At 38.9% G+C, this 12,493-nt stretch overlaps 2 protein-coding genes across 3 annotated transcripts in view; one reads left to right on the top strand and one right to left on the bottom strand.

Annotated features, from left to right (window-relative positions):
• Window positions 1-12,493, bottom strand: part of LOC106092197 (nucleoporin Nup43) — a 65,530-nt gene that overhangs the window by 9,395 nt on the left and 43,642 nt on the right. The gene's annotated exons all lie outside the window — the stretch shown is intronic.
• LOC106092194 (myb-like protein H) overlaps window positions 1-12,493 on the top strand; it is a 133,858-nt gene that overhangs the window by 113,248 nt on the left and 8,117 nt on the right. Inside the window, exons 3-7 of one of the 2 annotated variants that reach the window (XM_059363582.1) lie at window positions 2,719-3,009; window positions 3,073-3,254; window positions 3,471-3,869; window positions 10,293-10,350; window positions 10,559-10,627. In XM_059363582.1, coding sequence (XP_059219565.1) covers window positions 3,246-3,254; window positions 3,471-3,869; window positions 10,293-10,350; window positions 10,559-10,627 — 535 coding nt within the window. In that variant the 5' untranslated portion in view covers window positions 2,719-3,009; window positions 3,073-3,245. Of the gene's footprint in view, window positions 1-2,718; window positions 3,255-3,470; window positions 3,870-10,292; window positions 10,351-10,558; window positions 10,628-12,493 lie in introns of both variants that reach the window. The other variant, XM_059363581.1, reaches the window with a different exon arrangement.

The following is a 12,493-nucleotide window of genomic DNA, read 5'->3' as shown; positions in this document are numbered from 1 at the left end:
ACCACCCCAGATAGGTTAACTGACCAATCATGACAATATGGGTATCAAGTGATGAATACTTAGATTAGGTCTAAGAATCTACGGGACCGATCCAAGTCCAAAATTGCCCAAACCTAAAACCGCTCCAAATAGGCATTTTGGACGATCATGCCAATATGGGACACAATTAAAAAGGTATTTGGGAGTAAACTTCGAATATGACATTAAAAATGAGGTCCAAGAAATAGGGGGGCGCCCCAACCCCCTAAACCAGTCCCAAAATCGTAAAATTAGCTGAACATAACTAGATACTTTCTTTTAAAAAAATCCGCAATTACTTTTTGGGCAACCCAATACTTCCAAATACCTTTCTTTTGAGCCCCATATTGCCAAGATCGATAAATATGTCCGGCTTTTGTGGTGTTCTGGGGTTGGGCGGCCATTTAGACATTTGATCACGAAAATAGATATCAATTTCGTGCTTTACTTTTAAATACCTTTAATTTGAGTCCCATATTGAATGCCTTTGCATTTTGCATGCCAAATTTTAATTCCACTGACAAACAAACAATTTTAAGACAACTGACAAACGGGCTCACGGTCGTAAAAGGATATTTTGATGCGTTGCAAACGGAATGCCAAAATGAATATATCCGCTCCTATAGTGGTGGGTACAAAATTACGGAAACAAATGTAGGCGTTTTTCTTCTTTACTTGATTATGACATCACATTAAAATAACATAAAAGAATTTTAGGTTATTGCTTCAAGAACAACAACAACAATATTTCTCGTATTAAATGTAGAATAATTATGATATTTGGCAAACGAAATTAGTAGTCCAATTGTAAAATAAATTTTTCTGTGAGTTTATAGACATGTGACATGAAGTAGTAGGTAGCCTCTGTGTTCACACAGCTATATTCAACTCTGGACCGATCTGGGCCAAATTCAAGAAGGATGTCGAAGGGCCTAACACAAATCACTGTCCCAAATTATGGCGAAATCGGACAATAAATGCGTCTTAAATGGGTCCAAGACCTTAAATCGAGGGATCGGTCTATATGGCAGCTGTACCCAAATCTGTACCGATCTAAGTCAAATTGAAAATAAATGTTGAAGACCTTAACACATCTCACTGTCCCAAATTTCGTCGAAATCGGACAATAAATTTGCCTTTTATGAGCCAAAAAGCTTAAATCGAGAGATCGGTCTATATGGCACCTATATCCCAATTTGAACCGATCTGAGCCAAATTGAATAAGAATGTTGAAGGGCCTAACACAACTCACTGTCCCGAATTTCGGCGAAATCGGGCAATAAATGCATCTTTTATAGGTACAAGACCTTAAATCGTGAGATCGGAACATATGACAGTTACATCAAAATCTGCACCGATCTGGGCCAAATTGAATAAGAATGTCGAAGAACCATACACAACTCACTGTCCCAAATTTAGACAAAATAGGATAATTAATGCGCCTTTTATGGGCCCAAGACCTTAAATCGTGAGATCGGTCTATTAGGCAGCTATATCCAAATCTGGACCGATCTGGGCCAAATTTAAAAAAGATGTCAAAGGGTCTAAAACTAATCACTGTCCCAAAATTTTGACAAAATAGGATAATAAATGCGCCTTTTATGGGCCCAAGACCAATCGAGAGATCGGTCTATATGGCAGTTATATCCAAATCTGGACCGACCTGGGTCAAATTGCAGAAAGATGTAGAGGGGCCTAACATAACGCACTGTCCCAAATTTCAACAAAGCGGATAATAAATGAGGCTTTTATGGGCCTAACACATAAAATCGGCGGATCGGTCTATATATATATCAATATATAATCCGATATAGTCCATCTTCGAACTGAACCTGCCTATGGACAAATAAGAATCTGTTCAAAGTTTCACCTCAATATCCCTATTTTTAAAGACTGTAGCGTGATTTCAACAGACAGACGGACAGGCATGGCTAGATCGTCTTAGATTTTTACGACGATCAAAAATGTATCGGAAATGGATATTTCGATGTGTTCCAAACGGAATGACAAAATGAATACACCCCCATCCTTCGGAGGTGGGTATAAAAACAAAAGAACAAAAATCCTTTAAAGGGGCGGGCTACAATAACCGCGATTTCGGCCTTGCCAGGATCCTCATCAGACTGCGATGCCACCAAAAGATTACATGATTTTACCTGCTCACTAATTTGTGAGCAGTTCAATGGTAGAAGCATGACTTTCGTATGAAACGTTGGGTTTTGGGTCGAACAATGGAATCAAGGGGTCAGCGCTAATAGATTAAATCCACTCCTTTGTATCCCTTCTCCCTTATGACACCCAGGGTGGCTCAACTAGCGGTTCATTTTAAAAATATAAAAATATCGCTTTTTTATATGTGTAGCACATATTCAGAACAAGGTTTGCTTTTAACAAACATGTGTTGAAAATTTGACTACTGCATGGGCAGGGCCATCCTTGGCAAGCATATGAATAAGTACAAAATCATTAAAAAAAGGAACAAATTTCCAAACTTGTTCCTATCATACTCCGGCACTCATCGAGTACATTACTTATTTCCAATTTAATAAAAAATAAACTTTTGAAAAAATTCCTCCTTTGTATTAAACAATTTTAAGTAATTTACAATGTCAATTGAAAAGTTTTGTCATCACCCAAAGTGTGATGCACTAAAATTAAAGTACTTTTGTCCATCTCTCTATTTTTCGTTTTTCTTTTCAGACAATCTACTGAAACTTGTATCTGTCCAGACGTAAGAACTGAAATTATCTACAAAACACTCACAGTCACATATGCAAGAGCAAGAAAAATAAAAAGAAAAAAACTTTTAAAACAAATAAGGCACAAACACCACAAATATACTAAAAAGCATACCCCTCTTTAACAAAAAAATAAAATAAAGGATCTGCTTAAAAAGCCACACAACATCAATTCACTCGACTGGAAATGTAAACACCACAAAGAAAGCAAACGAAAAAGTAAAAACAAATAGAACCGGAGCGGAGGGGAAAAGTAACCCAAAATGGGCCACACACACAAAATTAAAATTTCAAATAAATCTTTAAATAATTTCAGGTGTTGTCTGTAGAAAACCAATCAAAGCTATTGAAACAAAAACGAAAATACAACAGAAAATCAATTTATGGCAAGTGTTGAAGCGTACAACGCCAGCAGCTCAGACCATCATACACGCACACCTACAACGAGCAGCAAAGGAGCCCAGAGCCCAGCAACAGATCAAAGGAAACATGTCGAATGTAAGTACCCCAAACGAAGGAGAACAAGGTGGAGAGAGATGAATAATATGGTATAAAAATTGCTATAAGGATAATTGGATTTCTTACAGAAAATTAATTAAAAAATATTTTTTCCTTTCTTCTCTCTCTCTCATTCATTATTTTTGTTGCTTGCCTTGCGAACTATCGAACTGCACTCTCTCTCTCTCTCTCCCTCTCTCTGTGCGACTCAAAAAGTTACTGTTCATGGATGAGTCGAATGGCAACGGTGTGTATGCAACGACAGCGGCAGCAGCAGCGGCGACAACAGCAACAACAATTTTAATAAACAATACCAACATAAATAATAACAATAATAATAATAATAACAACAACAACAATATACCTACAAATATAAACAATAATTTCAATAACAACAACAACAATAATAACAATATCAACAATAGCCCCACTAATATACACAACTTAATGGCTGCAGCATCCAATGCAGCCGGCAATGCTGCCTGTGCAGCAGCAGCAGGTGGCGCTGGTGCAGTGCTACCCACATCCCTCTCCAATGAGGATTTAAGTCAAAGTCTATCCGAATATACGGATGCCGATGAAAGCATATCAGCGCCAACAGAGTTCTTAGCAGAGGTGAGAGAATTTTTGTCTTACTAAAATGAGAGAAAGTTTAGTCATAACAATGGTACTATTCGGTATTTTCTAACGGATTAAGCCAGAACATTTAACTGAGTTACACTTTGGGAGAAGACCTAGGATTTATGAAATGATCGGGGTCTATAGAACATTTGCAAAAAATGTTACAAAAGCAGGATAGACCCTACATTTAGTAGGAGGTAGGGTACCATTTAGTATCAGTTTCAGAATCGGTTAGCAAAAGACCGCGTTAGTGCAATATCCATACATGTTTTGCAAATTTTTGAGAAGATCGATTGATAAATGGGTTAGCAAAGGCCTCAAAAGTGAAAATCAGCAGATGCATATATATGGGATCTACATCTAAAACTGAACAAATTCATCAGTCATCAAAAGAGTTTTAAGAGTAACCTTCGTGCCAAATTTTCTGAAGATCGAGTATTCAAAATCAGACGAAAAAATATATGGGAGCTACATCTAAATGTGAATCGATTTCTATTAAATTCAATAGCAATGCCAGGAGTCATAAGGGAATCCTAAGCGCCAATTTTCGTGTTAATCGGTAAGCAACTGACCAAATTATTGCAAAACTAGTCCAAATCGGACGAACATATATATGGGAGCTGTATCAAAATCTGAACAGATTTCTATGAAATTAACCAATAATGTCGAGACTTATAAAATAATCCCTCATGCTAAATTTCGTGAGAATTGGTTTACAAATGACGATATAATTGCAACTTTAGTCCAAATCGGACGAAAATATATATGGGAGCTTTATCCAAATCTGAACCGATTTTTTCCAATTTCAATAAGCTTCGTCTCTCAGCTCTAAGAAAATGCTTGTGCCAAATTTGAAGACGATCCGATAAAAATTGCGGCGTCTTAACATGGACAGACGAACAGGCAGAAGGACATAGCTAAATCGAATCAGAAAGTGATTCTGATTCGATCGGCATACTTATCAATGGGTCTATATCTCTTCCTTCTGGGTGTTAGAAACAAATTAAAAAAATTGTAATACCCTGTACCACAGTAGTGATGTAGGGTATAATAATATCCTGCATCACAGTCATGGTGTAAGATATAAAAAGCTTATCGTAAAAAAAATAGGTCTCTAGGGGCCTAATGTGTCAAATCTTGGGATAGGTTTAGTATACTCAAACACCTACCCGCCCACCATAGGATTGGGGTATACGAATTTCGTCATTCCGTTTATAAAACATCGAAATATTGATCTGAGACCCAACAATGTACATATATTCTTCATCGTCTTGAGATTCTTAGTCGATGTAGCCGTGTCCGTCTCCCTGTCTGTCTGTCTAGCCAAATAGGTCCTTGTTTTGGTATAGTTCCCATATAAACTATTTCGGATCATGACTTCTTGAGTCTTGGTTTGACAATCAACAAATACGCCTAGTATGATCCAAATCGGTTCATAACCTCATATACGCAACGCAAACTTGCCTATGAACATTCCATTAAGGAACTGGGGCTAACTACTCACAAATCAATGAGTGCTGTCCAATTTAATTTGAAGCTCAATGATAAGGAACCTCCTTTTTTATAGCCGAGACCGAACGGCGTGCCGCGGAGCGACACCTCTTTGGGAAGAAGTATTTACTCGGCAAAGTACCTCACAAATGTCGCCAGCATTAGGAAGGGATAACTACGGCTGAAAAAATTTCTGAAGTTCCTGCCAGGATTCGAACTCAGGCGTTCAACATCATGCGCTACGGTGGCCTACCTGCGTTACCTGATATAGTCCCACATACACCGATCTCTGGTCTTGACTTTTTGAGGTGCTAGTTGGCGCAATTATTATCCTGATATGTTGCATGAAGTGTTTTCGTTTGACCATTAACAAATGCGCTAAGTATGGTCCCATATAAACCGATCTCGGATCTTGACTTCATGAGCCGCTAGAGGGTGCAGTTATTATCAAATTTGGCTGAAATTTTGGATGATGTGTTTGGTTTGTCAACAACTGTGCCAAGTATGGTTGAAATCGGTTCATAACCTGGTATAGTTCTCATATAATTCGACCTTGGATCTTGACTTCGTGAGCCTCTAGACGGCGCAATTATTATACGATTTGGCTGAAGTTTAGCATGATGTGTTTTGGTTTGACCATCAACAACTGTGTCATGTATGGCTCAAATCGGTTAATAATCTGATATAGTTCTAATATAAAACTATCTCCCAATAATATTTCTTGAGCCTCTGGAGGGAGCAATTCTCATCCGCTTTGGCGGAAATTTTGCCCAACAACTTCTTGTGTGACATTTAATATACGTGTTAACTATGGTCTCAATCGGTCCATAACCTTATATACCTCCCATATTTATAGATCTCCCAATTTTATTTTGTGCCCCATAAAAATTCTTATCCGATTTGGCTGAAATTTTGCACAATGAATTCCACATTGGTCTCCAACACCCAAACCAAGTATGACCCCAATCGGTTCATGACTTGGTATAGTTGAAATAGCATAGCAATTCTTATCCATTGTCCTTTGTTTGTCTATAAAGAGTTATAGGCCAAAGAACTTGGCAAATGCGATCCACGGTGGAAGGTATATAGGATTCGGCCCGGCCGAATGTAGCGATCTATTGGGCTTATAATAACTTTTATTTGGGTGGAATGTGGTATGAGAACTACCAATATGTACCAAATTTCAACCGGACTAAAGATGAAGCAGACCATCGACTCTCTTAATATTGGGAAGGCTAGGATAATCTAGTTCCTAATATTGGAACATCTGTCAATGCAGGGATGGGAAACCCAATACAGCCTAACGATCAGGGACCCGACTATGGAACCACTACCGACTTTCTCAAGATTCGGAAGACTAGGATAGGCAAAGAACCTAATACTGAAACATGAGGCAGTGCCGTGACAGGAAAGTCAGTGCAGTCTAAAGAACAGGGAGCGGACGACTAGAACATCACCCACTCCCAAGAAGCCTATTTAATGGAGTACCAATGATTGAGGTCATCCAAGTAAACCTCCACCGGAGCGAGACAGCTACACACTGATCTGATGGAGAAAATCAACAAGTGCAAGATTCATATTGCCTTAATTCAGAAGCCATTGACGGCCCGAAACAAAGTTTGTGTACTGAACCATATCGACTACCAACTATTCTATGCTAACACTGGTACTCTGATTTGACTTCTTGAGTTTCTAGAATGCGCAATTACTATCCGAATTGGCTGAAATTTAGCATGTAGCGTTAAATTTTGACCTTCACTAACTGTGCCATGTATGGTCCAAAACGGCTCACAACCAGTTATAGCTGCCGATCTCCCAATTTGACTTCCTGAGCCTCTGAAGGGCGCAATTATTACTCAATTAGCCTAAATTTTGGAGGTGTATTTTTCTATGACTTCTGACACCCAAGACCAGTACGCTCCATATCGGTCTATAACTTGATATAGCTCTTATATATTTGAAAAAGTAACTCAAGAACTTGTCACATGCGTGGATTCTGCCCGACCTACCTTAACGCGCTTTGATTTATTATCTGAAATTTCTCTATACTACTATTGGACATACTACCTACTGTGAGCTACTTTCTCCCTATTTTACATTAAAGAAATTATTTAAAACCAATTTATAAAAGGGAGAACCAGAAAATAGCTCATGCTGAAAATTTTTAATGTTCACAAAACTCCTCATACAAGTTATGAGGGGGTAAACTTTTGCGGTAAACAAACAAAAACCATTTATGTTTAAAATACTCTAACTTTCCTCATTGCTTTGTAGACCAAGTGAAATGGCTTTGAGTGGAACATGTGGAATGGAGAACATAAAAAACAATACATTTTGAAAAACATGTGGGAAACATAGCAGTGTAATGGTCATTAAACTCAGAAAACAAACTTTAGTACAATTGTTACAAAATATTACAGTTTTAACAAAATTTGAATTTCAAGAAAATTTTTAAATTACGTAAAATTGTATATCATGAGATGATATAAAAGGCACAACTAATAAATATTTTTACTAATTTCGTGTCAAGTTTTTGATTTTGGTGTGAATGGATTCGAAGCCTGGCGGAAACATTAGAAAAAAATTTCATCTATGGTTATCCTCTCCTAATGCTGGCGAAATTTGTGTGGTACTATGCCATGTAAAAACTTCTCCCCAAAGAGGGGTCACACAGTTTAGAGCGCCGCTCCGCTGCGCCTTCTTTAACTTTCTAATATCTTTTTAGGGTGTGGCCACTTATATATAGAATTCGTGTCATTGTAACCTATGACGCTGAATGCGTTCGAATCCTGGCGAGAACATCGGACAAAGCGGTGTTTATTCCCGCTGTTTCAACATTTGCGAGACAATGCCATGCATGGTCATTTAAAAAAATTTCCCCAAAGAGGTGTCGCACTGCGGGACGCCGCTCAGACTCGGCTATAAAAAAAGGTCCCTTATTATTGAGTTTAAACACATACACAATCTATGAAAATTTTAAGAAAATCGGTTCAGCCAAGTATCATATAGTCATAATGGGTCTAATGGCGTTTTTGAGGGGTGGCATTACCCCCTATACTTCGATATGGTTTTTTATGACAGATTCGAAATCTGCTCCCGAATACCTTTCATTTGAGCCCCATAGTGAAATGAACGTCCAATATGTCTGTTTGGGGCAGTTTTGGTGTTGGAGCGGTCCGATGGGTACTTAAACTCAATACCATATTCGCATTCTATTCTTTAATACCTTTCATTTGATACCTATATTGTCCCTATCGGTCCACTTTTGATTTTGGGTTGTCTTTTTGGCATAAGGGGAGTTTTGGAGTTCGGGCGGCCCGATGGGTACTTAGACTCAAATTTTAATACCATATTCGTATTTTACTCTCCAATATCTTTCATTTGTTACCTATATTGTCCCGATCGGTCCACTTTTGATTTTGGGTTGCGTTTTTGGCATAAGGGGGAGGGTTCGTCCCCTTTCCGATACCGAAAAATTGTATAGCCTATTTTTTGTATAGCATATTTTTCCCTACCTTTCTCGAATTTCGAGAAAACCGTGATTGGCTTATATGCCCATTTTGGGCGTTTTTGTAGGAGTGGGGTGACCCCTTATACTTCGACATGAATTTGTATGCCAGATTCGTTATCTACTCCCGCATACTTTTCATTTGATACCCATTTGTCTTTGTCGGTCCACTTTTAATTTTGGGTGGTGTTTTTGGGGTAACGGTGGAGGGTCCTCCCCCTTCCGTTATCAAAAAATATAAAGCCTATTTCTTTTTCCTAACCATGTTCGTAATCTACTCCCGAATACCTCTCATTTGAGTCCCATATTGTCATTATCGTCAAATAAACCTATTTGAAGGGGTTTTGTGGCTGGGGCGGCCCCCAGGTACTTGGACCCAACTTTTATTATGAAATTCGTACTCTACTCTTGAATATCTTTCATTTGAATCCCATATTGTCCCGATCGGTCCACTTTCATTTTTGGGTAGTACGTTTGAGGTAAGGGGGAGGGTCCGCCCCCCTCCCGATATAGCCTATGTTTCCTTCCAGACCAACCTACACAATATGTGAAAATTTCAAGATAATCAGTTCAGCCGTTTTTGAGTCTGCAAAAAGCTACATTAATTATCCGATTTTGCTGAAATTTGGGACAGTAAGTTATCTTAGGCCCTTCGACATCTTTTTTCAATTTGGCCATGATCGGTTCAGATTCGGATATAGCTGCCATATAGACCGATCTCTCGATTTGAGGTTTTGGACTCATCGATATCGCTGAAATTTGAGAGAGTGAGTTGTGTAAGGCTCTTCGACGTCCTTCTTCAATTTGGCCCAGATCGGTGCCGATTTGAATATAGCTGCCATATAGATCGATCTCTTGATTTAAGGTTTTGGGTCCTTAAAAGGCCCATTTATTGTCCGATTACGCCGAAATTTGGGACAGTGCGTTGTGTTAGGCTCTTCGACATTTTTCTGCAATATGGCACCGATCGGTCAAGATTTGGATATAGCTGTCATGTAGACCGATATCTCGATTTAAAGTCTTGGCCCCATAAAAGGCGCATTTATAATCCGATTTCACTGAAATTTGACACAGTGACTTATGTTAGGCTTTTCGACATCCGTGTCGTATATGGTTCAGAATGGTTTTTTACACACAATTGAACAATGACTTGTACTTATTAGTATTTCGATATAACTGCTGTGGGACATAAGATATGCAATTTTCACAGGATTTTGATGAGAGGTGATTTACATATGTACCCGAGGTAGTGGTTATTCCAAGTTCGGCCCGGTCGAACTTAACGCCTTTTTACTTATTTGAATTTGAATATTTACAAGAAACAGGACTCTCATTATTTTTTTTTTAATTTTAGCGATTTTCTGGGGTAAAAATAAATATTTAATTGTTTTCTCTTCTCTCCCATTTTTCATTTCTAGTTTCTGTCATCAGTAATGCTCAAGGATTATAAAAAAGCTTTAAAATATTGCAAACTAAGTAAGTGTCATTTTTAATTAATCTCAAAAACTGTCAAAACATTGAAAACGAGAAGCTCATTATTTGGCTGAAACAGCAAACAACAAAAGGCAATATTAACAACGTTTCTAATTAAATCATATTTTACTTTCTTTATCACGTTTCTTTTATTTGCTGTCGGGCAAACAAACAAAAATGTCGACCTTCTCGCTCATTGACATGCTAACAGTTTTACAATATGAACCACACAATTCAACAGCCAAAGAATTCTACCCTCTGATATTGGACAAATTACGAGGTATGTATTATTAAAAGGGTTATTACAAAAGAGTAATCTATCGGATTGGAAACCATTAGGAATATATCGAAACAAAGTAAAGGAAAATCCAAAACCAAACCAAGATGTCAACTCGGGAGATTTGTTTATATGGGAGCTATATCCAAATCTAAACCGATATGGGCCATTTGCAATCACCAACGACCTACACCAATAGTAGGTTGGGGTTAGGTTTAAAAGGCAGTCCGCCATCAGACTCACTTAGACGTTTTCACCCATTGTGATACCACAGGAACAGAAGAAGGAAGATGCCTTATAGTTCCAACCGTTAAACCATCCACATCGCTTTAAAAAGCCCAACAACTCGCCAATGTTCACATCCGCTAAATCAGACAGGTTCTCAAAGAAAAGAGAACCTAAAGTGGAACTCCTTCTGACTGCCAGTGCGTGACACACACGCAGAAAGTGTTATACAGTCTCTTCCTCATCTATGTCCTCACAGCTTCTGCAAAAGTCGTTACTGGCAACCTTCAGTCTGTCAGCATGTTTTTCCGATTAGACAGTGACTTGTCATGAAGGACAGAATCACTGAGACGTCTGTTCTTGCCAGTGGTTGCACAGCGGTAAACCTTCTCAAGTCTAGATTAGGCCACATAGTATTGGAATGCGCACAGCCCGCTATTTGTGACCATCTATCAATTGTTGCCCTTCGGCCCTGGTCCAGAAAACTTTACTTGCATGTTTCACTGGCATGTGTAAGGTAGATCCTAGTCTCGCAAGCTCGCCCGCTTTACAATTCCCTGGCATATCTCTGTGCCGCGGCATCCAGAACAGGTGAATTTTGAACTGTTCAGCCATCTCGTTGACAGATCTGCGACAGTCGAGGTCGGTTTTTGTGTTCAGAAATACGTTCTCCAGGGATTTAATGGCTGCCTGGCTATCTGAGAAGATATATATGCCAATCGTCGTAATGACATTTTATCATAGCCATTCCACCACTTCCTTAATTACAAGAATCTCCGCTTCATACATACTGCAGTGGTCAGGTAACCTTACCGATATGACCAATTTTAGATCTTTAGAATACACCCCAAAGCCCACCTGGTCATATAGTTTGGAACCATTCTTATAGAAGTCTATGTAACTTCTGTTATCAGGGATATCATAGTTCCAATCGGTTCTATCAAGAATAGTGGTACGGTAATTTTTATCAAACAGCGGCTCAGGTAGGGTGTAATCCATACTGCCTGCAACATCGGATATTGTATCAAGGATAACAGTGTCCGTAGCCGCCACATGAGCAATGAGAAAACTCCCTTAACCTCAGGGCAGGGGAGCCACAATGACCAGAGGAATAAGATGTAGTATTAAATTCAGTGCATCAGATGGTGTAGTCCTCAGTGCGGCTGTGATGCACAAACAAACCATCTATTGGATCCGGTTAAGTATTGAGCAGAAGGTGGACTTTCGAAACACAGTCCACCAGACCACAACACCATATAGCATTATAGGTGTGACAACTGCAGTGTATACCCAATACATGACATGCGGTCTAAGCCCCCAACTTTTGTCAATGGCTCTCTTGCAGGTGTAAAGGACAAAAGTTGCCTTTTTCCTTTTTTCAAAATGTTGGATATGTAGTTCAATTTCCTGTCCAGCAAAACACCCAGGCATTTTACGCGTTCTGTAAATGGAGCATACTCTCCTCCCAAAGAGACAGGTGACACTTTTATCTCCAGCTTAAAATAACTATTTCGATCTTGCACGGATTTACGCCTAGACCACTTTCGGTAGCCCATTTTGCTGTTGCACGTAGAGCTTCCTGGAATATATCTCTTAGAGTGCTGGGAAACATTCCCCTAAACGTAATTGTAACGTAACGTAACG

Source organism: Stomoxys calcitrans, chromosome 2 (assembly GCF_963082655.1).
Source record: "Stomoxys calcitrans chromosome 2, idStoCalc2.1, whole genome shotgun sequence".
Classification (NCBI taxonomy): Eukaryota; Metazoa; Arthropoda; class Insecta; order Diptera; family Muscidae; genus Stomoxys; species Stomoxys calcitrans.
This window is presented reverse-complemented; position numbering and strand designations above follow the sequence as displayed.